General features: G+C 49.4%; 1 protein-coding gene across 1 annotated transcript in view; it reads right to left on the bottom strand.

The window, feature by feature from the left end:
* Positions 1 to 276: 276 nt before the first annotated feature.
* CACNG8 (calcium voltage-gated channel auxiliary subunit gamma 8) overlaps positions 277 to 26,829 on the bottom strand; it is a 169,616-nt gene continuing 143,063 nt past the window's right edge. Inside the window, exons 4-5 of the mRNA XM_069740901.1 lie at positions 26,557 to 26,697; positions 277 to 2,522 (exon numbers count right to left, since the gene is read on the bottom strand). Coding sequence (XP_069597002.1) covers positions 1,942 to 2,522; positions 26,557 to 26,697 — 722 coding nt within the window. The 3' untranslated portion in view covers positions 277 to 1,941. The remainder of the gene's footprint in view (positions 2,523 to 26,556; positions 26,698 to 26,829) is intronic.

The raw sequence follows: 26,829 nt of genomic DNA, 5'->3' as shown, positions 1-26,829 counted from the left end.
CTAGTTGCTGGATATCAAGTAGGGCTCCTACAAGCCTCGCTGCCTTGGTCAAGGTATTTAGAAAAAGGGCTGAGACATTTCAAGGAAGCAGAAAACCAATAATCATGGTAACAATCTGACCCTATCCCCTTGTATTGTACTGAGATGGAGTAACGACATCTGGCAAACTTTGGTCGAGCGACATGTGTAAGGTTACCATATTTAACGTGTGTAATTATATTTGTAGTGCACTTTATATATTTTTTTTATTTTTTTATTTTTTATTTTATTATTTTTGCCCGATTTTTTCTATATTAACTATTTATATTTTTTTTGGCTGTCACCACATGAGATATATATATATATATATATCCATTAATAATTTTTCCAGAGGTCACCTATTTATATCCTATTTGATTTTAATATACTTTTTTATTGTCCTGTAATATTTGCGTACTATTAATAATATTTGATTTTAATATACTTTTTTATTGTCCTGTAATATTCGCGTACATTAATAAGTCACACTAACGTTTGATTTATTTCTCATCCAAGCAAATTGGTCCATTTATGCTAATCACAGTTGGATCGAAGTTTGATTAGAGTGTGATCTGATTTTCTTGGGAGGTGGAAAAAAAATAAGTTTCTCCTCCATTATGTCCATGTAGTCTGTCCATGAGAATCGGACCCTACACAGATGTCATCCGATGTTTTCCACAGACCCACAGACTTGCCTTCAAATATCTGAAACAAAATACGCATGCTGCAATGTTTTCTCCTTGGACCACTCGGTCTGAGAAAAAAAATGGACACGTGGACGGTCTCATTGAATAACATGGGGAGTGGGACGAGTGCTATCCATCAAAAGAACGGTTAGCACTCATCTGATTCTTACGGTCGTGTGCACGAGCCCTTAGAAAATTTTTTGAAATGCTGATAAATGAAATGAAACGATCGTTTCACCCCAATTCTGCAATAAAGCATTACATGGCACCTATAAAAAAAAAATGGCAAAATGATAGCAGAAGGGCAAACGTTACGTGGCTCTAACATCTGGATTATTATAAGGGGTCTTATTAAACAATGTTAAATAGATTCAGCGTTGATAGCAAACTTGATCAATCTATACATTTATGTTCTTATCCACATATGAGGAAATTCTTAGATGATTTTTTGTAAATGGACTTCCCATGTATACCCGAAATTGATCACTTTCATGTACAATTGAATTACCATTTAAAAATAAATTGTCAACTCTTGTGATATGTCAGTTTTAGTTACCAATGCAAAAAAAAAAAATACTTGGATGAATTTTCTTTTAAACTTTGTATTTTGCCATTGATCTGGTATTCCTCCCCAAAATATATGAATAGACCAATAAATGGAGGGGGGTTCACTTTTTCAAAAGGGCTGGGACATAGAAGTGACAAGTGTTTGTAGAGTAGTGCCCCTAAATAGAGGTCCAAATAAGGACGTTCCAGAATTATTATTTCATGACAGATATGCATTTACTAAAACAGTCATGCCACAAGAGCTCACAGGGTCCTCTCAAATCATTTCAGGATTTTGTTCCTTAAAGAATATTTAATAATTTTCATCCTATATGGCAGGTACAGTTCTTTGTAAGAAAAATTGCAGTTTAGCAGTAATCAAGATATTTGTGTTTCTTTTTTCCTTCATTTTTGGAAGAGAACCGTTATTAATCAACATCCTATAATGTTCATTATCTTTAAATACGTATGTTATATATCAAAACAATGTAATGCAGGGATTAGAACACTTATCATTTGGTTCCAAAATTTCTTTCACTGATAGAGAGATTCCTAACACCTCTTTACCAGAAATTGGCAGCTACATGGCGTTAAATGGCTCCTACCTCCGTTCTAAAACTTACATCCTATCACACGGATTGCACACTCACTCTTCACACACTCATTTCGAAGACCTTAGCCTTGGGACCACCTACACAGGGGTGGTTTTCCTGTTTAGAGTGTTGGTGTTTGAACCGTCCTTGCCCAGGGTGCCTGTGTTTGAGGCTGGTCCTGTGACGGTGACGGTGACCCCAGGTTCCTTGGGAAAGCAGTTGTGCAGCTGTAAAAAACTGTGATCCCCACGCTCTGTGTTGTACAGACTGCTAACATTAGCCTTGGAGGTATCTCTTGACAAGGTGTACATGGAGATATCAGTAGATGGTATCCCTTTCACTCCAACTGGAGAAGTGTCCCTTGATTGAGAAGGTTCGGTGGATCTTGAGCTTGATCTAGAGCGCCGGCGGTATCGAAAACGATAGCTTGGTAAACGTAGAATGGCTGACGGGTTTTTGATCAGCTCAGTACGTGATTTACAATGTGCTTCTCTGTTCTTTTCTATGTAGATATTAACAGCAAGGACTCCAATCATTTCAGCAATGATAAAAGAAAGTCCTCCAAAATAAAAGGACCAACCATATGAATAATGACTTTTCTTCTCATCATCTCGTTTTGTACCAGGATCCCCGGCATTGGCAGAAATGTAAACAATGACACCAATAATGTTGCTTAAACCTGCCAATAGATGGGAAGGCAAAAAAGTTAGTACCAAATTTATAAAAAAAAATCGATATCACAGTGTTACAATTATTCAGCTGTGAACATCCATTGCTTACAATAAAGCAGACACTTCTGTCTATAGTCGACCATTTTTTTCTCATTTTGGAAAACCATCTAAACAACGTTACTATCTTATTCATACTAATAAATTACTAGTAATCATTGTCAGCAGGAGTAGTCTAAGGAGCTATAAAACCAATTAACTTTACACATAAGTGCAACTCATAAAAGCTGCCTAGGGTCAAAACGGAACAATTCTTAAAGGATCTTTGCAACCCATTATTATGATGATTCATAGGTCAAAAAGTCTATTGCTGTTATTACCTGTCGCTATGACATACAAAGTATTAATTTAATTTAGCAATGGGCGTTCTTACATATTTGTGACTACATTGATGTACATTATTAGACTTTTATTATTCCTGAGTGCTTTTACCTGAGCTTAGATTTCTGGGGGTAGGGTATACCCTTGTGAATGACATATGTACGCCGCATCTTGAACCCCGTTTACTAATAAGTGACCAGTATACTGTACATTCTTTTTTTGTCATTTGGGAGGGAACTGGACTGCCCACCTCTATGCCTCTCCACACTTCTGAATTATACTAAAGTATGGAAGTATGGTATATGGTCAAAATTACAACTTTTTGATACATGGCCAAAATTGTCATTTTTTTTCATACCACATTGGTCTTTTTGTTACAATTGCCTTGACCACATAACTGGGTTGCTGTGTAATTGATTGTTTTGTGGTTTTTACTACACGCTAGGTTAGGGGTGTACTATGGTAATTAGGACTAGCCGTCGATGAGTGGGGGCGCCATACCACAGAAACTAGGGGTGCCAACCTCCACTGCTAGGTAGGGCTTCCGCTAGGGTACTCAAGGGCATATTAGGCCATATATTTCGTAAGTTCCTATTGCTCCTTTAGTGGTGTCCTCCTCCTTTTACTCCTCCCCCCGCTCCCATTTATATTTATCCTCACATTCATATAGTATTGTTTTTGAGATATGCAAGTTTTTTAAAACTTTCTATTAAAAGTTATTATTTAAGGGTTTTTTCTCTCCTGTTTTTGCCTTAATTGTGGACCTTATTCTTTAGTTCTGTGGTTTAAATGAAATCAACACCCCATCAACTAGTCAAAAAGTTATTTGCATTTGAAAGACAGACTGTTAAAATACTTTTTTAAACTTCTATTTAGGTGACAAACAATGTAAAGGTCTTGTTAGGCAGGGCAGTTAGCAAGAAATATACAAATGTTGGTGGGTTGGAGAGCATGTGGCACCTGTCAGGATCTCTTTAATTTAGAAGCATATTACAAGGTAGCTGCAATTTTCAGCTTAACTGGAATACATCAGCATGATCCAGCCCTTCAAATTGATTCTATGGTGAGGTTACTGTTTGAAACATAGTACAGTCTATACCTATTGTTAGTAAAATTCAATCAAATTGAATGACATGTTTTAATTCATATGAATATGTGCTCTGGGTGTGATTAGAGCACTTCCCAAGTCTCTGCCTGCCTGGCTCTATTCTAAACCCAACTCAACTTCCTCTTCCTGACTGACCACTGTAGGGATTCACGCTCTCCGGTAGGCATTGGGTAGCATCACACACTCACTGGATTCTTGGGTCAAAAAAAGTGACATTTATTTCCATTGATGTCACAGCACACAAATAAAACCATAAACACAAAATCCCTAGCCTTGTCCAGTGACAAGTGATACTTGCAGTTTGGTGCACATGACCTGTGCAGTCTCATTTCATAGAGGGATTCTGGCTTGCTTCTCTCTTCAGCTCCAATACAATGCAATTTGGCCAGCTTTCCCATCTAAGGTGAATAGGTAGTCTAGTTATATGCAGAGCTAGTGACTTCTACTTAATCATTCTGTAAAGATGGGGCTCAGTGTAAGGTTGGGCTCAGCGTAAGGTGGAGCTCAGCGTAAGGTTGGGCTCAGCGTAAGGTGGAGCTCAGCGTAAGGTTGGGCTCAGCATAAGGTGGAGCTCAGCGTAAGGTTGGGCTCAGTGTAAGGTGAGGCTCAGCAGGAAATAGAGCTAAAGAGGCAGAGACTTGTAAAGTTCTTTGACAGTCCCAGAGCACTTAAGCATTTAAGTTTAATTTGCATGTGAAAAGAACAATCTTTAGGCCAAATAGCAATAGATTACATACAGTAAGTAAAGTAGAAATTGCATTATGTTTCATTTATCAACATATAAATAATTTTGGGGTCCAGATCATGCTGACAGAACCATTTTAACTATAAGAGCCCTTGAAAACACAAATACATATACATATAAATGTATGTCCATGCTGTAGGATCGATATGAAAGGCTTTCCTAATGTAATGCCTACATAAATATCCTACTTCTGCCTAACCTTCCCTCTCTTGCTTCAGCACCTCTGCATGCCAGTCCACTGGGCGCTGCTTCAGCATTGAAAAGTCCTGACTTTATTCAGTGCCTGAATTGTAATCAATTAGTTTCCTTGCCAGCGCATTCACACCCCGGACGTAACATCACCAGTGGATGTGATTACAGCTGTGATTATTCAGTACCGCTGCTCTGCCCAGAAGAGTGGAACGAAATGAAAAAGTTCTCAAGACAGGTTCCCATTAGTGTAATCATTACTATATGCAGGAAAGTGTCATATACTGTGTGATAGGGAAGGCAGCGCAGTTGCTGAAGGACAGTCAAAGAGAACTTCTAATCTTTCACATCTCCTTATCCCTGTTCTGTTTTTAAAATAGCAACTAAACAAGTCAGGAGGATTAGGGTGGGTACGCAAGCAGCAGATTGTGTTGCAGAAAACCAGTTCCATTTATCTGAATAGAGTCGCTTTGGCGGCATGCTCGCGGTTTTTAGGAAGTTTCATTCAGATCAATGTGACAGTGGCAGAAATATCTACAACAAAATCTATCATGGGTGAACCCACCTTTAACCTTTCCACTTCTTTCATCAGTCAATCATTTTTCACTAAATGAGCATTCATGACCCATGTAAACACTGGTGTGAAAAGACGACGACTGAGCAATAGTGTTGAGCATTCCGATACCGCAAGTATCGGGTATCGGCCGATATTTGCGGTATCGGAATTCCGATACTGAATTCCGATACTTCCCGCGTATCGGATACCGGAATCGGAAGTTCCCAGAATTCAAATTGAACGCAGCAGCCAATGAGGAATGAATGAAAGTGTGGGCACATCCTGTTTAGCATGGTGGGCATGTAAGTACTGGCAAGGCTGGGATTGGCTGCTGAAATGATGTCACTCTGCACTATAAAAAAGCGCTGCCGCCATTTTGCGCTCACTCTGCTGTGATTTCAGTTAGGGACAGGACGCTGTGTTCTAACTGAGGGCCAGTCGAGCTAGCTAATTGCTTTATTTTCCTTTCCAAAGGCTAATTTAGCAAAACGCTGTGTGTTCTTCACTGTTCACCTTGCTCTTGCCTTGCAGCGCTGTTTTAACAGCGTTCTGCAAGGTCTCTGTGTGTGTGTGTGTGTGTGCAGCTCACTCTGTAGTCTGTGTGCAGCCATATACCCGGTTGTATTCAGCTCAGGGGGGGTTCACACTGCCTCACACAGTTGTTCTTTTTTGCTCTTAGTGCAGCCTGCTGCACATTTTTTCTCAAATTTCCTATTAGTGTTTTTCCACCAGTCTCCAGCTCTATTGTGGAAAAACACTACATAGGATAACCTAGAGGGGGGTTTTTGGGCCTTGCAGCGCCGTTTACGGCTGTCTGCACGGTCTCCGTGTGAGCCCAGCTCGCCCTGTAGTCTGTGTGCAGCCATAGCCGGTTGGATTCAGCTCAGGGTTCGTTACTGGCTCATACCTTGAGAAAAATTTTCCTTTTTTTCAAATAGTGCAGCCTGTTTAAAATTTGAAAAAAAAAATTCCTATTAGTGTCTTTCCACTCGTATCCAGCTAAATAGTGGAAAAACACTATATAGGATAACCTAGAGGAGGGTTTTTTGGCCTTGCAGCGCCGTTTACGGCTGTCTGCACGGTCTCCGTGTGAGCCCAGCTCGCCCTGTAGTCTGTGTGCAGCCATAGCCGGTTGGATTCAGCTCAGGGTTCGTTACTGGCTCATACCTTGAGAAAAATTTTCCTTTTTTTCAAATAGTGCAGCCTGTTTAAAATTTGAAAAAAAAAAAAATTCCTATTAGTGTCTTTCCACCAGTCTCCAGCTCAATTGTGGAAAAACACTACATAGGATAACCTAGAGGTTTTTTTGGGGGCCTTGCAGCGCCGTTTACGGCTGTCTGCACGGTCTCTGTGTGAGCGCAGCTCGCCCTGTAGTCTGTGTGCAGCCATAGCCGGTTGGATTCAGCTCAGGGTGCGTTACTGCCTCATACCTTGAAAAACAATTTCCTTTTTTTCAAATAGTGCAGCCAGTTTAAAATTTGAAAAAAAAAATTCCTATTAGTGTCTTTCCACTTGTATCCAGCTAAATAGTGGAAAAACACTATATAGGATAACCTAGAGGAGGGTTTCTTGGCCTTGCAGCGCCGTTTACGGCTGTCTGCACGGTCTCCGTGTGATTTAAACTAGCTCTGTAGCCCGATCTGCACCAAAAAAAAGGTTAAGTTCACCAAACACAACTTACACTTGTGTAGGCCACATTTGAAAAATAATAAAGTTTAGTCCACAATTTACAACATTAGTGTTTCTTACACCTGTTAGGAGGAGCATTACAGGAATAAGCACACTAAGGCCTTAGTACTTTTCTGCTTATCTTTATCTGTCAACCAAGATGAAGAGGGCAGGGAGTAAGGCACGTGGGCGTGGGCGCGGAGCAGGGAGAGGAGCAGGGAGAGGACGTGGTGATTCTGTGCCTGCTGCGGGCGCCGGTGACTCGTCGTCACTCAGTTTCAGCAGGGAACAGTCCTTCATGCGCAGCTTTGTCGGAGAGCGCCGTGCACCGCTGCTGCGTGAAGACCAAATTGAAGCCGTTGTCGGGTGGATGGCAGCTAACGCCTCGGCATCGACTTCAGTTAGTGCCACATCCTCTCAGGCACAGAGCACTGGAGAGCAGCCATCTGTCTCTTCACCACCTGCCAAATTGGCCAGGCAGTCAGAGAGCCCAGGACAGGAGCCGTCTCTACTTCTGTTCTCTGAATCTCTTGGCTTGGAAACAGGGGGCCAGCCAAGCAGCATTGGAGAAATGGAAGAAGAGGCAGTGTGCAGTGATGCCCAACACCTTTTTCTCTCTGACTCTGAAGAGGCAGGTGGGCCAGTGCCTCCGGTGACCACAGCGCAGTACGCATCTGATGATGAAACTCAGGTGCCGCTTTCTCGTGCGTACTGTGCTGCTGAGACTACCCAGGAGGAGCAGTTGGTGGCAGAGGGTAGTGGAGATGATGAGGTCCTTGACCCATCGTGGCGTGAGGAACAGGAAGGTGGTGGGAGCAGCTCAGAGGAAGAGCTTCCTCTTACGGGCCAAAGAGGGAGAGGGAGGGGGAAGACTGCGGAGCCTGTAGCCTCCACTTTGGCACCCGTTAGGAGCCTGTCTCTTTCCAAAGCCAAAAAGGGCGCTCCCAAGACTTGCAGTGCCTGGTCCTTTTTTGACACAGTTGCAGATGACATTTGTTTTGTCAAATGCAAGCTGTGTCATCATAAAGTAAAAAGAGGGAAAAATGTCAGCAACCTCAATACCACAAATATGTGGAAACATGTGCGGACCAGGCACGCGGTGGAGTTACAGAAACACACTGAAGATGTAGGCCAACCAACAGCGGCAGCTACCACCTCTTCAGCTCGTGTTGCCTCTTCCTCCAGCTCACGCACAGCTGGTTTGGCTTCCTCCCAGAGACCTTGTGTAATTCCACCCACAGCACCACCTTCCCAGTCATCCTCACACTCCCAGTCTACTCTACAGCCATCGGTAGTACAGGCATGGGAGAAAAGGCGGGCATTCTCGGCCAACCACCCCCGAGCACAGGCTCTGAATGCAGGCATTGCCAAACTGTTGTCCCTGGAAATGCTCTCGTTCAGGCTGGTGGAGACTGACAGCTTCCGTGACTTGATGGCATTGGCAGTCCCACAGTACAAGGTGCCCAGCCGCTTTTACTTCAGCAGGCAGGCTGTCCCTGCCCTGCACAGGCATGTTGAGGCAAACATAAAACATGCGCTACTGAACGCCGTCAGTAGCAAGGTCCACCTCACCACCGATGCGTGGACCAGTCAGCATGGACAGGGGCGATATGTTTCCCTCACTGCCCATTGGGTTAATGTTGTTGAGCCAGGTACAGATCGTGCGAGTGGCGCAGGACGTGTCCTGCCCACTCCAAGGATTGCAGGAATCCAGTCTGTACGCATCGACTCCTCCTCTTACACCAGTTCCTCTGATTCCTCTCTGCAGGATCCGTCACAGTCCACCCCCACATGGACCCGTGAACGTTTACCTATGACCGACATGAGCACAGCCGTGGCCAAACGTCAGCAGGCCGTCTTGAAACTAGTTTCATTGGGGCATCGAAGCCACACAGCGCAGGAGCTCTGGAATGCCATAAAGCAGGAGAGCGATGTGTGGTTACTGCCAGCGAATCTCCAGCCAGGCATGGTAGTGTGTGACAATGGCCGAAATCTGGTGGCAGCTTTGGCCCTTGGCAACCTCACTCACATCCCATGTCTGGCACATGTGCTCAATTTGGTTGTGCAGAGTTTTCTGAGGGACTATCCGGATCTTGATGCCCTGCTGCACAAGGTCCGCCTAGAGTGTGCTCACTTGCGGCGTTCCAGCTTGGCCAGATCCCGCATTGCTGCTCTGCAGCGCCGATTCCGCCTTCCGGAACACCGCATCATATGTGACCTACCTACCCGGTGGAATTCCACGTTACATATGTTGGAGCGGTTGTGTGAGCAGCAGCAAGCAGTTATGGAGTACCAGCTGCATCAGGCGCAAAGAAGTCGCAGTCAGCGCCGATCAGACTTCACAACCACAGAGTGGGCCACTATGAAGGACGTCTGCCAGGTTTTGCGTCCTTTTGATTATTCCACGCGGATGGCAAGTGCAGATGATGCACTAGTCAGCATGACTGTCCCCCTTATCTGCCTGCTTCAGCAAACTTTGCAAGGGTTAAGGGATGATGTGGTGGAAGAGGTGGAGGATGAGGAGTCACCTTTTCCATCAGCTTCTGGAGAGTCAGCGCCACGTGGTTCCTCACAAAGGGGTACGCAGGGGCCAATTTGTGAGGAGGATGAGGAGGAGTCAATGGAGGAGGAAGAGCTCCGTCCAGAGGAGGGAGCGACACAATTGTCCAGTGGTCAGTGTGTACAGCGAGGGTGGGGTGATGACGAGCGGGCAGAGATCATGTCTCAAGCAGGGGACAGCGTTTCTGGGCCGGTTGGCACTCTGCAGCACATGGTGGATTTCATGCTGCAGTGCCTGAGAAACGACCGCCGCATCGACCACATTCTCAACATGCCTGATTATTGGGTGTTCACCCTCCTCGATCCTCGCTACCGGGACAACGTCCAAAACCTCATCCCTGCGTTGACCCGGGAGCGTAAATTGCGGGAGTACCACGACACACTGGTGAATTCCATCATCTTCTCCTGTCCAACTGAGAGGAGTGCTGCTAGTGCTTTACAAAGCAGCTCAGTGCGTCGAGGCAGTGGGGGAGGCTCTGCCCAAAGAGGGAGCAGAAGCAGTGCCTCTGCCCAAGGCAAGCCCAGTATGGCACAACTCTGGCACACTTTTGTGTGCCCGCCCCAAATGTCTACACCATCACCGGCGGCTCCAGTCAGCAGGAGGCAACGGTTCCGTCAGATGGTGACAGACTACATGGCTTGCCCTCTTACTGTACTCCCAGACGGCTCTTCCCCGTTCAAGTTTTGGGTCTCTAAGCTGGATACATGGCCAGAGCTAAGCCAGTATGCATTGGAGGTGCTGGCTTGCCCTGCGGCTAGTGTCTTATCGGAACGTGTCTTTAGTGCCGCAGGTGGTGTACTAACAGACCGTCGCATGCGACTATCCTCCGATAACGTTGACCGGCTTACTTTCCTGAAAATGAACCAGGCCTGGATCTCGCAGGAATTTGCCACTCCTCTGCCTGATTAAGTAATTGGGTGTCATCCAGGTCTCCTGCTGTGTTCATCTTTCTACCACCTGAACTGCTATTCCTGGGCTCCAACACCGCCAGTTGCGGCTCAGAAGTGCAGGCTGCACAGTAAAAACATACGACCCAGTGTTATTGGGTTTCAGTAACGTCAGCTGATCCCCAGCTGTGTAGCCGGCAATGTGTCCTGCGACCGCCACGCTGGCACAACAACCTAAATGTAAGGGAACCTGTCCCCCCCCCCCCCCCGTCGTTTGTTACTGAAAGAGCCATCTTGTGCAGCAGTAATGCTGCACAAGGAAAAGGTAGCTCTTTTTTTTTAGCTCTTTGCACACGCAGAACTTAACACTTATAAAATGTGTTCACTGATACCGTTATACCGTCCCGGAGCTGGGACTTTCCTTCGTAATGTGACGCAGCACAGCCGTCATTCCTACCCCCTTGGTGCCATGCGCTGCCTCCTCAGCGTTGTTTTAAGCTGTCACGGAGCCTGCGCTGTTCTGTTATCCCTTGGGCATGCCCTATTTGCGCTGCCTGTCTTCTGACATAATTTGGTGTCAGGCTGGCTGCGCCTGTGCGGCCGCGGTGCCCGAGATCCCGCCTCGCAGTGTCTTCTGATTGAGTCACACTGCGGGCCTGGGATCCATGGGCATGCGCAGTGCATATCTTCCCCTCGGGCTCTCGCTCATTTCCCTCCGCCTTCTTTAGACTGTGCGCCGTCAGCTGATCCCTAGCATGCCACGGCCGTGACACCGCACAGTCTGAAGAAGAGGGAAGGAGGGGAGTGAGAGTCGAGGTTATGCACTGTGCATGCCCATGGTTCCAAGGCCCGCAGTGGGATTACGTTAGATGAGACTGCGAGGTGGGATCTGGAGCAGCGTGGACGCACAGGCACTGACAGCCTGACACCAAATTATGTCAGAAGACAGGCAGCGCTAATTGGGCATGGCCAAGGGCTAACAGAACAGCGCAGGCTCCGTGGCAGCTTAAAACAACGCTGAGGAGGCAGCGCACGGCATCAAGGGGATAGGAATGACAGCTGTGCTGTGTCCCATTACGAAGGAAATTCGCACCTCCGGAACGGTTTAACGGTATAAAGGGACACATTTTTAGTGTTTACTTCGGTGTTTGCAAGGAGCATAATTAAAAGAGCAACCTTTTCCTTTTGCATCCTTAGTGCTGCACAACATGGCTCTTTCAGCTACAAACGTCTTGGGGGGGGGGTTAAAGGTTTCCTTTCAACTTGCTCCAATCAGGCTTCGGCCTACACTCTGTTCCTCTGCTCCTCCTGCTGTCCCTGGGCTCTAACACCGCCAGTTGGTGCCTGGAAGTGCTGTGTGCACAGTCAACAGTCGCTCCTCTGTTATTGGGGTTCAGTAACGTCAGCTGATCCCCAGCTGTGTGTGCGGCAATACCTCCAATCTGCTCCTCCTGCTGTCCCTGGGCTCTAACACCGCCAGTTGGTGCCTGGAAGTGCTGTGTGCACAGTCAACAGTCGCTCCTCTGTTATTGGGGTTCAGTAACGTCAGCTGATCCCCAGCTGTGTGTGCGGCAATACCTCCAATCTGCTCCTCCTGCTGTCCCTGGGCTCTAACACCGCCAGTTGGTGCCTGGAAGTGCTGTGTGCACAGTCAACAGTCGCTCCTCTGTTATTGGGGTTCAGTAACGTCAGCTGATCCCCAGCTGTGTATCCGGCAACGTGTCATGCGACCGCCACGCTGGCACAACTAAAATGTAAGGGGACCTGTCCCCCCCCCCCCCAGGCGTTTGTTACTGAAAGAGCCACCATGTGCAGCACTAATACTGCACAAGGGAAAGGTCGCTCTTGAAATTATGCTCCTTGCAAACGCTGAACTACACACTCATGTAATGTGTCCCCTCACACCGTCCAACCGTCCCGGAGGTGGGACTTTCCTTTGTAATGTGACGCAGCACAGCCGTCATTGCTACCCCCTTGGCACCGTGCGCTGCCTCCTTAGCGTTGTTTGATTCCGTCATGGACCCTGCGCTGTTATGTTATCCCTTGGCCATGCACAGTTTGCGCTGCCCGTCCTCTGACATCATTTGTTGTCGTCCTGGCTGCGCCTGTGCGTCCACGCTGCCCGAAATCACACCTCGCAGTGTCGTCTAATGTGATCCCACAGTGGGCCTGGTATCCATGGCCATGCGCAGTGCATATACTAGCCTCTCACTCCCCTTCTTCACGCTTCTTCAGACTAGGCGGCGTCAGCTGATCCCTAATAGCATGCCACGGCCGTGACGCCGCACAGTCTGAAGAAGCAGGAAGGAGGTGAGTGAGAGGCGATGATATGCACTGCGCATGCCCATGGATCCCTGGCCCGCAGTGGGACTACATTAGATGACACTGCAAGGTTGGATCTCGGGCAGCTTGGACGCACAGGCACTGCCAGCCTGACACCTACATGATGTCAGAAGACGGGCACCGCTAACTGTGCATGGCCAAGGGATAACATTACAGTGCGGGCTCCGTGACAGAACCAAACAACGTTGAGGAGGTGGTGCCCGGCACCAAGGGGGTTGGAATGACGGCTGTGCTGTGTCACATTACAAAGGAAAGTCCCACTTCCGGGATGGTTTGACGGTGTGAGGGGACACATTATATGAGTGTGTACTTCAGCGTTTGCAAGGAGCATAATTTTCGGAGCCACCATTTTCCATGTGCAGTATTACTGCTGTACAAGATGGCTCTTTCAGCAACAAATGCCTGGGGGGGGGGGGTTAAAGGTTCCCTTTCAACTTGCTCCACTGCAGGCTTCGGCCTACACTCTGCTCCTCTTTGATTCCCTGGGTTTCAACACTGTCAGTTGCCACCTGGAAGTGTTGTCTACACAGAAAAAAACACTAGGTGATGTGTCAGTGGGGTTCAGCACCGCCAGCTGTTCCCCTGCTGTGTAGTCGGCAACGTGTCCAGCACAAGCCACGCTGGCACAACAGAACAAAAGCTGCCACCAGTGCAGGCTTCGGCCTACACTCTGCTCCTCTCCTCCTCCTGCTGACCCTGGGCTCAAACACCGCTAGTTTTTGCCCGGAAGTGCTAGCTGCACAGAGAAAAACACCAGCCAATGTGTTAGTGGGGTTCAGCAACGCCAGCTGTTCCCCTGCTGTGTAGCCGGCAACGTGACCTGCAAACGCCATGCAGGCACAGGAACTGAAATTAAAAGGGAACCTGGCCCCACCCCCCCAGGTGTTTCTATGTATAACAGCCACCTAGTACAGCAGTACTGCTGCATTTGTACAAGGTGGCTGACTTTTTCTCCTTGCCCACGTGGAACTCAACACGTACAAAATGTGTCTCATTGAGACCATTCCACTGTCCCTGAGGTGTGACTTTCCTTTGTAATGATACGCAGCACCCCCCTTGGTAGCGTTTCCCGTCTTTTGTCATCATGGTTAGCTGGCTGCGCCTGTGCATCCGCCCTGCTAGAAACAACGCCCCTCGTTGTCATATTTATTTTGTCAGCGAGGGTGTGGTTTATGGGCACGAGCAGTGCATATGTTCGCCTGTCTTAACTCATCTCCTTCCGCCTTCTTCAGACTGTGCGGCCTCCTGGCCGTGGTAGGCGATAAGGGATCAGCTGAGGCCGCCCAGTCTGGAGCAGGTGTAAGGACATGTGTAAGCGGCAAACCTATTTACTGCACAAGGCCACGAATCCCAGCCACGCAGTGTGATTTTTTGAAAACACACTGTGGGTCTGGGATTCATGTCCATCGCTAACCGCAACGGCCGACATGAAATGAGGTCAGAAGACAGGAAGCGCTCACAGCGCATGGCCAAGGGATCACAATAGCGCAGACTCCTGTACAGCAAATAACAACGCTCAGGAATCTGCGCCCAGTACCTAGGTGCAAATTTTGACACCTGTGCTGCGTCTCGTTAAAAAGACAAGTCACGCCTCCACAACTGTTTGACAGTATAATGGGCTAAATAGTGTACGTGTTTTAGTCAGCGTGTGCAAGGAGCAAAACAAATAGAGCAACCTTTTACTTGTGCAGCATTAATGCTGCACAAGGTGTGGCTCTTGTACCTTGCAACACCTGAGGGGGGGGTTAAAGGTAACCTTTGAAATTGGTTCAACTAGGCTTCGGCCTACACTCTGCTCCTCTACTCCTCCTGCTGACCCTGGGCTCAAACACCGCTAGTTTTTGCCCGGAAATGCTAGCTGCACAGAGAAAAACACCAGCCAATGTGTTAGTGGGGTTCAGCACCGCCAGCTGTTCCCCTGCTGTGTAGTCGGCAACGTGTCCAGCACAAGCCACGCTGGCACAACAGAACAAAAGCTGCCACCAGTGCAGGCTTCGGCCTACACTTTGCTCCTCTCCTCCTCCTGCTGACCCTGGGCTCAAACAACGCCAGTTTCTGCCCGGACATGCTAGCTGCACAGAGAAAAACACCAGCCAATGTGTTAGTGGGGTTCAGCACCGCCTGCTGTTCCCCCGCTGTGTAGCCGGCATCGTGTCCAGCACAAGCCACGCTGGCACAACCGACCAAAAGCTGCCACCAGTGCAGGCTTCGGCCTACACTTTGCTCCTCTCCTCCTCCTCCTGCTGACCCTGGGCTCTAACACCGCTAGTTTTTGCCCGGACATGCAATCTGCACAGAGAAAAACACCAGTCAATGTGTCAGTGGGGTTCAGCAACGCCAGCTGTTCCCCTGCTGTGTAGCTTGCAACGTGACCTGCAAACGCCACGCAGGCACATGAACTGAAATTGAAGGGAGCCTGCCCCCCACCCACAGGTGTTTCTATGTATATCAGCCACCTTGTACAGCAGTACTGCTGCATTTGTACGAGGTGGCTGACTTTTTCTCCTTGCCCACGTGGAACTCAACACGTACAAAATGTGTCTCATTAGAGACCATTACAATGTCCCTGAGGTGTGACTTTCCTTTGTAATGACACGCAGCACCACCCTTGTTAGCGCTGCCCGTCTTTTGACATCATTGGTTAGCTGGCTGCGCCTGTGCATCTCCCCTGCTCGAAACAACGGCCCTCGGTGTCTTATTTTTTTGGACAGCGAGGGTGTGATTGATGGGCATGTGCAGTGCATATGTTTGCCTGTGTTCACTCATCTCCTTCCGCCTTCTTCAGACTGGGTGTCCTCATGGCCGCGGCAGGCGATAAGGGATCAGATGAGGCCGCCCAGTCTGAAGCAGGTGTAAGGACATGTGTGAGCGGCAAACATATTTAGTGCACCAGGGCACGAATCCCAGCACCGCAGTGTGATTTTTTAAAAACACACTGTGGGTCTGGGATTCATGTCCATCGCTAACCGCAACGGCCGACATGAAATGAGGTCAGAAGACAGGAAGCGCTCACAGCGCATGGCCAAGGGATCACAATAGCGCAGACTCCTGTACAGCAAATAACAACGCTCAGGAATCTGCGCCCAGTACCTAGGTGCAAATTTTGACACCTGTGCTGCGTCTCCTTAAAAAGACAAGTCACGCCTCCACAACTGTTTGACAGTATAATGGGCTAAATAGTGTACGTGTTTTAGTCAGCGTGTGCAAGGAGCAAAACAAATAGAGCAACCTTTTACTTGTGCAGCATTAATGCTGCACAAGGTGTGGCTCTTGTACCTTGCAACACCTGAGGGGGGGGTTAAAGGTAACCTTTGAAATTGGTTCAACTAGGCTTCGGCCTACACTCTGCTCCTCTACTCCTCCTGCTGACCCTGGGCTCAAACACCGCTAGTTTTTGCCCGGAAATGCTAGCTGCACAGAGAAAAACACCAGCCAATGTGTTAGTGGGGTTCAGCACCGCCAGCTGTTCCCCTGCTGTGTAGTCGGCAACGTGTCCAGCACAAGCCACGCTGGCACAACAGAACAAAAGCTGCCACCAGTGCAGGCTTCGGCCTACACTTTGCTCCTCTCCTCCTCCTGCTGACCCTGGGCTCAAACAACGCCAGTTTCTGCCCGGACATGCTAGCTGCACAGAGAAAAACACCAGCCAATGTGTTAGTGGGGTTCAGCACCGCCTGCTGTTCCCCCGCTGTGTAGCCGGCATCGTGTCCAGCACAAGCCACGCTGGCACAACCGACCAAAAGCTGCCACCAGTGCAGGCTTCGGCCTACACTTTGCTCCTCTCCTCCTCCTCCTGCTGACCCTGGGCTCTAACACCGCTAGTTTTTGCCCGGACATGCAATCTGCACAGAGAAAAACACCAGTCAATGTGTCAGTGGGGTTCAGCAACGCCAGCTGTTCCCCTGCTGTGTAGCTTGCAACGTGACCTGCAAACGCCACGCAGGCACATGAACTGAAATTGAAGGGAGCCTGCCCCCCACCCACAGGTGTTTCTATGTATATCAGCCACCTTGTACAGCAGTACTGCTGCATTTGTACGAGGTGGCTGACTTTTTCTCCTTGCCCACGTGGAACTCAACACGTACAAAATGTGTCTCATTAGAGACCATTACAATGTCCCTGAGGTGTGACTTTCCTTTGTAATGACACGCAGCACCACCCTTGTTAGCGCTGCCCGTCTTTTGACATCATTGGTTAGCTGGCTGCGCCTGTGCATCTCCCCTGCTCGAAACAACGGCCCTCGGTGTCTTATTTTTTTGGACAGCGAGGGTGTGATTGATGGGCATGTGCAGTGCATATGTTTGCCTGTGTTCACTCATCTCCTTCCGCCTTCTTCAGACTGGGTGTCCTCATGGCCGCGGCAGGCGATAAGGGATCAGATGAGGCCGCCCAGTCTGAAGCAGGTGTAAGGACATGTGTGAGCGGCAAACATATTTAGTGCACCAGGGCACGAATCCCAGCACCGCAGTGTGATTTTTTAAAAACACACTGTGGGTCTGGGATTCATGTCCATCGCTAACCGCAACGGCCGACATGAAATGAGGTCAGAAGACAGGAAGCGCTCACAGCGCATGGCCAAGGGATCACAATAGCGCAGACTCCTGTACAGCAAATAACAACGCTCAGGAATCTGCGCCCAGTACCTAGGTGCAAATTTTGACACCTGTGCTGCGTCTCGTTAAAAAGACAAGTCACGCCTCCACAACTGTTTGACAGTATAATGGGCTAAATAGTGTACGTGTTTAATTCAGCGTGTGCAAGGAGCAAAATTAAATAGAGCAACCTTTGACTTGTGCATCATTAATGCTGTTCAAGGTGTGGCTCTTGTACCTTGCAACACCTGAGGGGGGGGTTAAAGGTAACCTTTGAAATTGGTTCAACTAGGCTTCGGCCTACACTCTGCTCCTCTACTCCTCCTGCTGACCCTGGGCTCAAACACCGCTATTTTTTGCCCGGAAATGCTAGCTGCACAGAGAAAAACACCAGCCAATGTGTTAGTGGGGTTCAGCACCGCCAGCTGTTCCACTGCTGTGTAGTCGGCAACGTGTCCAGCACAAGCCACGCTGGCACAACAGAACAAAAGCTGCCACCAGTGCAGGCTTCGGCCTACACTTTGCTCCTCTCCTCCTCCTGCTGACCCTGGGCTCAAACAACGCCAGTTTCTGCCCGGACATGCTAGCTGCACAGAGAAAAACACCAGCCAATGTGTTAGTGGGGTTCAGCACCGCCAGCTGTTCCCCCGCTGTGTAGCCGGCATCGTGTCCAGCACAAGCCACGCTGGCACAACCGACCAAAAGCTGCCACCAGTGCAGGCTTCGGCCTACACTTTGCTCCTCTCCTCCTCCTCCTGCTGACCCTGGGCTCTAACACCGCTAGTTTTTGCCCGGACATGCAATCTGCACAGAGAAAAACACCAGTCAATGTGTCAGTGGGGTTCAGCAACGCCAGCTGTTCCCCTGCTGTGTAGCTTGCAACGTGACCTGCAAACGCCACGCAGGCACATGAACTGAAATTGAAGGGAGCCTGCCCCCCACCCCCCCAGGTGTTTCTATGTATAACAGCCACCTTGTACAGCAGTACTGCTGCATTTGTACAAGGTGGCTGACTTTTTCTCCTTGCACACGTGGAACTCAACAAGTACAAAATGTGTCTCATTACAGACCATTACAATGTCCCTGAGGTGTGACTTTCCTTTTTAATGACACGCAGCACCCCCATTGTTAGCGCTGCCCGTCTCCTGACATCATTGGTTGGCTGGCTGTGCCTGTGCGTCCCCCCTGCCCGACACAACGCCCCCCGTTGTCTCATATATTTTGACTGCGAGGGTGTGATTGATGGGCACGAGCAGTGCATATGTTCCCCTGTTTTCACTCCCCTCCTTCCGCCTTCTTCTGACTGTGCGGCCTCATGGCCGCGGCATGCGATAAGGGATCAGCTGAGGCCGCCCAGTCTGAAGCAGGTGTAAGGACATGTGTGAGCGGCGAACATATTTACTGCACAAGGCCACGAATCCCAGCACCGCAGTGTGACTTTAGGAAAAGCCACTGTGGGTCTGGGATTTATGGCCATCGTTAACCGCACCGGCCAACATGAAATGAGGTCATGAGACGGCCTGCACTAACAGGGTATTGCCAAGGGATAACACAAGAGCGCAGTTTCCTGTACTGCAAATAACAACGGTAAGGAATCTGCGCACAGCACCTAGGTGTAAATTTGTACACCTGTGCTGCGTCTCCTTAAAAAGACTAGTAGTCACGCCTCCACTACTGTTTGACAGTATAATGGGCTAAATAGTGTACGTGTTTAATTCAGCGTGTGCAAGGAGCAAAATTAAATAGAGCAACCTTTGACTTGTGCATCAATAATGCTGTTCAAGGTGTGGCTCTTGTACCTTGCAACACCTGAGGGGGGGGTTAAAGGTAACCTTTGAAATTGGTTCAACTAGGCTTTGGCCAACACTCTGCTCCTCTACTCCTCCTGCTGACCCTGGGCTCAAACACCGCTAGTTTTTGCCCGGAAATGCTAGCTGCACAGAGAAAAACACCAGCCAATGTGTTAGTGGGGTTCAGCACCGCCAGCTGTTCCCCTGCTGTGTAGTCGGCAACGTGTCCAGCACAAGCCACGCTGGCACAACAGAACAAAAGCTGCCACCAGTGCAGGCTTCGGCCTACACTTTGCTCCTCTCCTCCTCCTGCTGACCCTGGGCTCAAACAACGCCAGTTTCTGCCCGGACATGCTAGCTGCACAGAGAAAAACACCAGCCAATGTGTTAGTGGGGTTCAGCACCGCCAGCTGTTCCCCCGCTGTGTAGCCGGCATCGTGTCCAGCACAAGCCACGCTGGCACAACCGACCAAAAGCTGCCACCAGTGCAGGCTTCGGCCTACACTTTGCTCCTCTCCTCCTCCTCCTGCTGACCCTGGGCTCTAACACCGCTAGTTTTTGCCCGGACATGCAATCTGCACAGAGAAAAACACCAGCCAATGTGTTAGTGGGGTTCAGCACCGCCAGCTGTTCCCCTGCTGTGCAGCTTGCAACGTGACCTGCAAACGCCACGCAGGCACATGAACTGAAATTGAAGGGAGCCTGCCCCCCACCCCCAGGTGTTTCTATGTATAACAGCCACCTTGTACAGCAGTACTGCTGCATTTGTACAAGGTGGCTGACGTTTTCTCCTTGCCCACGTGGAACTCAACACGTACAAAATGTGTCTCTTTGAGACCATTCCACTGTCCCTGAGGTGTGACTTTCCTTTCTAATGATACGCAGCACCCCCCTTGGTAGCGCTTCCCGTCTTCTGACATCATTGGTTGGCTACTTGCGCCTGTTCGTCCGCCCTGCCTGAATAAAATGCTCCTCGTTGTCTTAATTATTTTGACTGCGAGGGTGTGATTGATGGGCACGAGCAGTGCATATCTTCGCCTGTCTTAACTCATCTCCTTCCGCCTTCTTCAGACTGTGCAGCCTCATGGCCGCGGCATGCGAGAAGGGATCAGCAGAGGCCGCCCAGTCTGAAGCAGGTGTAAGGACGTGTGTGAGCGGCCAAAATATTTACTGCTCAAGGCCACGAATCCCAGCACCGCAGTGTGGCTTTATGAAAAGACACTGTGGGTCTGGGATTTATGGCCATCGTTAACCGCACCGGCCAACATGAAATGAGGTCATAAGATGGGCAGCGCTAACAGGGCATTGCCAAGGGATAACACAAGAGCGCAGACTCCTGTACAGCAAATAACAACGCTCAGGAAGCTGCGCCAAGCACCAAGGCGTTATTTTGGACACCTGTGCTGCGTCTCATCAAAAAACCAAGTCACGCATCCACTACAGTTTGACTGTAGAATGGGGTAAATTGTGTATGTCTTTCATTCAGCGTGTGCAAGTAGACAAATTAATAGAGCAACCTTTCACTTGTGCAGCATTAATACTGCACAAGGTGTGTCTCTTGTACTTTGTAACACCTGAGGGGGGGGTTAAAGGTTTCCTTTGAAATTGGTTCAACTAGGCTTCGGCCTACACTCTGCTCCTCTCCTCCTCCTCCTGCTTCAACACGGGCTCTAACATCGCAAGTTTTTGCCCGCAAGTGCTAGCTGCACAGATAAAAACACACGCCATTGTGTTAGTGGGGTTCAGCAACGCCAGCTGTTCCCCCAGTGTGTAGCCGGCAAAGTGTCCTGCAAACGCAACGCAGACACAAAGCTGCCTCCAGTGCAGGCTTCGGCCTACACTCATCTCCCCCTGCTTACCCTTTGCTCCAACACCGCTAGTTGGGGCTCTAGGAAGACAATCTTTAATAGGCAAGGCAACGCATCCGGGTTCCAGCACCGCCAGCTGGTTCTCGGCAGTGTTCTTGTCACAGGTACTCCCTCGTGCCAAGCCTGGTTTCAGCACCGTCAGCTGTTTCCGGGTTGTGTCAACTTCACTGAGACGCCTATGCTTGCCCCGTCGTGGGGCGGTCGAGTTAGCCAACTCCAGGGTGCCTCCAGTTTAGGAGCTTCCTATGTGGGCTGCGTGAACTGGTAGTCAAGGCTGGTTCTGTAGTGCCAGTAGGCCCAGCTCCCCCTGTAGGACTGTTGGGGTTCGGTAACTGCGGCTGCCTCGCGGCCTAGCTGTTCTCTCCTCTCCTGTGGGCCTTGGGGTCCACCACCTGGTTCCAGCACCGTCAGCTGGTTCCGGGCCGAGCCTTTGGCTAAGGTGCCTCCTCCTGGGTATCCGAGTTCCGCCAACGCCAGGCGGTCCTTGGTAGTGCTTTTAAGCGCGGGCACCTACAGCTTAGTAACCGGGTTCCAGCACCGTCAGCTGGTCCTCGGTCGTGCCATTGGCTCTTGCACACTGGGGCAACGCATCCGGGTTCCAGCACCGCCAGCTGGTTCTCGGCAGTGTTCTTGTCACAGGTACTCCCTCGTGCCAAGCCTGGTTTCAGCACCGTCAGCTGTTTCCGGGTTGTGTCAACTTCACTGAGACGCCTATGCTTGCCCCGTCGTGGGGCGGTCAAGTTAGCCAACTCCAGGGTGCCTCCAGTTTAGGAGCTTCCTATGTGGGCTGCGTGAACTGGTAGTCAAGGCTGGTTCTGTAGTGCCAGTAGGCCCAGCTCCCCCTGTAGGACTGTTGGGGTTCGGTAACTGCGGCTGCCTCGCGGCCTAGCTGTTCTCTCCTCTCCTGTGGGCCTTGGGGTCCACCACCTGGTTCCAGCACCGTCAGCTGGTTCCGGGCCGAGCCTTTGGCTTAGGTGCCTCCTCCTGGGTATCCGAGTTCCGCCAACGCCAGGCGGTCCTTGGTAGTGCTTTTAAGCGCGGGCACCTACAGCTTAGTAACCGGGTTCCAGCACCGTCAGCTGGTCCTCGGTCGTGCCATTGGCTCTTGCACACTGGGGCAACGCATCCGGGTTCCAGCACCGCCAGCTGGTTCTCGGCAGTGTTCTTGTCACAGGTACTCCCTCGTGCCAAGCCTGGTTTCAGCACCGTCAGCTGTTTCCGGGTTGTGTCAACTTCACTGAGACGCCTATGCTTGCCCCGTCGTGGGGCGGTCGAGTTAGCCAACTCCAGGGTGCCTCCAGTTTAGGAGCTTCCTATGTGGGCTGCGTGAACTGGTAGTCAAGGCTGGTTCTGTAGTGCCAGTAGGCCCAGCTCCCCCTGTAGGACTGTTGGGGTTCGGTAACTGCGGCTGCCTCGCGGCCTAGCTGTTCTCTCCTCTCCTGTGGGCCTTGGGGTCCACCACCTGGTTCCAGCACCGTCAGCTGGTTCCGGGCCGAGCCTTTGGCTTAGGTGCCTCCTCCTGGGTATCCGAGTTCCGCCAACGCCAGGCGGTCCTTGGTAGTGCTTTTAAGCGCGGGCACCTACAGCTTAGTAACCGGGTTCCAGCACCGTCAGCTGGTCCTCGGTCGTGCCATTGGCTCTTGCACACTGGGGCAACGCATCCGGGTTCCAGCACCGCCAGCTGGTTCTCGGCAGTGTTCTTGTCACAGGTACTCCCTCGTGCCAAGCCTGGTTTCAGCACCGTCAGCTGTTTCCGGGTTGTGTCAACTTCACTGAGACGCCTATGCTTGCCCCGTCGTGGGGCGGTCGAGTTAGCCAACTCCAGGGTGCCTCCAGTTTAGGAGCTTCCTATGTGGGCTGCGTGAACTGGTAGTCAAGGCTGGTTCTGTAGTGCCAGTAGGCCCAGCTCCCCCTGTAGGACTGTTGGGGTTCGGTAACTGCGGCTGCCTCGCGGCCTAGCTGTTCTCTCCTCTCCTGTGGGCCTTGGGGTCCACCACCTGGTTCCAGCACCGTCAGCTGGTTCCGGGCCGAGCCTTTGGCTTAGGTGCCTCCTCCTGGGTATCCGAGTTCCGCCAACGCCAGGCGGTCCTTGGTAGTGCTTTTAAGCGCGGGCACCTACAGCTTAGTAACCGGGTTCCAGCACCGTCAGCTGGTCCTCGGTCGTGCCATTGGCTCTTGCACACTGGGGCAACGCATCCGGGTTCCAGCACCGCCAGCTGGTTCTCGGCAGTGTTCTTGTCACAGGTACTCCCTCGTGCCAAGCCTGGTTTCAGCACCGTCAGCTGTTTCCGGGTTGTGTCAACTTCACTGAGACGCCTATGCTTGCCCCGTCGTGGGGCGGTCGAGTTAGCCAACTCCAGGGTGCCTCCAGTTTAGGAGCTTCCTATGTGGGCTGCGTGAACTGGTAGTCAAGGCTGGTTCTGTAGTGCCAGTAGGCCCAGCTCCCCCTGTAGGACTGTTGGGGTTCGGTAACTGCGGCTGCCTCGCGGCCTAGCTGTTCTCTCCTCTCCTGTGGGCCTTGGGGTCCACCACCTGGTTCCAGCACCGTCAGCTGGTTCTCGGCAGTGTCTTTTGCTCTTGTACCTTCTGCTCCCCATCCTGGTTCCAGTACCGTCAGCTGGTTCCGGGCAGAGCCTTTGGCTTAGGTGCCTCCTTCTGGGTATCCAAGTTCCACCAATGTCAGGTGGTCCTTGGTAGTGCTTTCAGGCACGGGTACCTCCTGCTTAGTAACCGGGTTCCAGTAACGTCAGCTGGTCCTTGGTAGTTCCATTGGCTCTTGGACATTCGGCTACCCATCCGGGTTCCAGTACCGTCAGCTGGTTCTCGGCAGTGTCTTTTGCTCTTGTACCTTCTGCTCCCCATCCTGGTTCCAGTAACGTCATCTGGTTCCGGGCAGAGCCTTTGGCTTAGGTGCCTCCTTCTGGGTATCCGAGTTCCGCCAACGTCAGGCGGTCCTTGGTAGTGCTTTTTAGCACGGGTACCTCCTGCTTAGTAACCGGGTTCCAGTAACGTCAGCTGGTCCTCGGTAGTTCCATAGGCTCTTGAACCTTCGGGTAGCCATCCGAGTTCCAGTTCCATCAGCTGGTTCTTGGCATTTTCTCAGCCTTCTTGTACCTTCTGCTACATTTCCAAGTTGAAGACCCTAACGTCGACAACCCGGAAGACCACCCCGATGACGACGACCCGGAAGACCACCCCGATGACGACGACGACGACGACGGCGGAGACGACGACGGCTGAGACGACGACGGCGGAGATGACGACACTGGAGACGAAGACCCTGGAGACGACAACATGGAAGACCGAGAAGCAGAAGAACAAGAGGCTGCAGAACAAAGAGCAGAAGAACATTAAGCATAAGACTTAATATCAGAGCAAAAGATATTATCTAAATTATATGCAGAAGAAGACTAAGCAGTGTATGGGGGTGAGTCCGTTCCTCCTCGTGGTGCCCCTGGATAAAGCCTGATGCTGCAGGCCAAACTGAACGCGGACAAATGTAACTTTTGTGACTGGCAGAACGGAAGGTGTAATCTTCCAACTTTTATAGATAACAACTACGGGAATGCCTGTCACAAATGAGAATATGATGAAGAAGTAGAATAGGAAGAATAATAACAGTGGAATAAAAAGAATATGTAGAATAGGAAGAATAATAATAGTTGAAGAAAATGAATATGAAGAATGTAATAAAAAAAAAAATAGGTAGAAGATGAAGAAGAAGATGAATAAGGTGAAGAAGTTGATGTCAAGGATGCTGATGATGATGAAGATGAAAGTGTGGGAAAAGAAAAAAAAAAAAAAGAAAAAAAAGAAGGGGAAGGGCGTGGAATAGTGAAACATCAATATCTGACAAAATAAAAAAAATTTACATACTCAATATCTTTTTCAATCCGAACTTCTTTAAAAAAAAAAAAAAACATGCTATTCTATTTGATTGGACTAATCCTCATTGCCTTTAATGTCTCCGCCACCTCCCCCATACATCCTACATTATTCTTAGTTGTTTTCCTTCAGGTAGAATGAACCTACAAGGAAAGAAAGGGTTTATTTTAATTCCGATATTTTGGTCCCATTGACTTGCATTGGGATCGGGTATCGGTATCGGCGATATCCGATATTTTTTGAATATCGGCCGATCCAAACCGATACCGATACTTTCCGATATCGGAAGGTATCGCTCAACACTACTGAGCAAGTGCTTGTTGGTAGACTGATCGCAACTTTCATGTGGCTTAAAAATAATTTCTGTCATTAACAAATCTCCCTGTGGAATGTGCATCTGGCAATTGCAAACTGTATGGAGACCAAACAATTGTTTTAATCAACATTGGTTAAAGAGGTGGTCCGACACCTAAAACATACTTTCTAACTATCTAACTTTATACCCTAACAACTTTTGTAATTTGATTTATTACAAAACACCCTACACTTCTCTCTATTTAGCTAATCTCTAAATCCCTGGATCACTGAAGATGCCCTGGATCCTGGGTGATGGATGCTGTGAGAGATGTGAGTGCAGCACCGGCTCTCTGTTTACATCTCCGCTCCCATAGTTTCAGTGAATGAAGTCGCGTCATCAGGGGGTGGTGCTAGAAACAATGAGTGACATCAGCACTGCCCCACAGTTTCTAGCATGGACATCAAACTGTCATCAGGAGTGATGCTATTGTCACTCACTGGTTGTAAATTCAACAGAATCTGCGAAAGGAGACCTCTGACACAAAGGTGTACATAGCCTTATCTACATAACACAGAAGATAGGAGCAGCACTCTCAATTAATCTTTACTCTGCACATTGCAATGTAATATAGCTGGCAATTTCTTCACAGTTTAGTGTGGCTCTGTGATTTTCTTTTGTGCGGATTACATTTATTGCAGTATTATTGGATCTGAGTGTGACCTTTCGAGCAAGTCATATTAAGGCCGGGGTCACACTTGTGAGTGCAAGGAGAGAAACTCATGCAAGTCTCTTGCATCAATACCCGGCACTGCCGCCAGCACGCTCCGATCCCGAGTGCCAGCGACAGTGCCGGATATTGATGAGAGAGACTTGCGTGAGTTTCTTGCATCAATACCTGGCACTGTCGCCGGCATGCTCTAATCCCAAGTGCCAGCGGCAGTGCCGGGTATTGATGAGAGAGACTTGGGCGAGTTTCTTGCATTGCACTCACAAGTGTCACCCCGGCTTTACTTTGTTTCCCAACAAGTGGTTTATTGGACAGAAGCCTCTTAGATGTGTTGCTGGCAGATGTTTTCTTTTTATATTTTGAGCTTTGCTTTATACATAAATAAATTATTTAATCCTGTAAAATAGAATATAGTTAGACAGTGAATGTAGCATGAGATGTTTCTCACCTGCAGCAACAAAAAGAATTCCAGCCCCCAAAATAATGTTGCGCTTGGATTTGTAAACACGACTGGCAGCAACACAAAGGCCCCCAAGTAATAGGAGCATGGCACTGAGGATAGGGAAGATGCTCGAGGCACGAACCACACCTGATATATATAAAAAAAAGGAATCAGTATTCATGCTACATAACAAAGTTTTGATATCCAAGTTATAAAAAGTGATCTATGTAGAGAAGATAATTGTACTGGACAGTGAAGTGACACTATTAGACAACCAAG

The sequence above is a fragment of the Ranitomeya imitator genome, chromosome 10 (assembly GCF_032444005.1).
Source record: "Ranitomeya imitator isolate aRanImi1 chromosome 10, aRanImi1.pri, whole genome shotgun sequence".
NCBI classification, from domain to species: Eukaryota; Metazoa; Chordata; class Amphibia; order Anura; family Dendrobatidae; genus Ranitomeya; species Ranitomeya imitator.
Note: the sequence above shows the minus strand (reverse complement) of the source record. Positions and strands in the feature narration are given on the sequence as shown.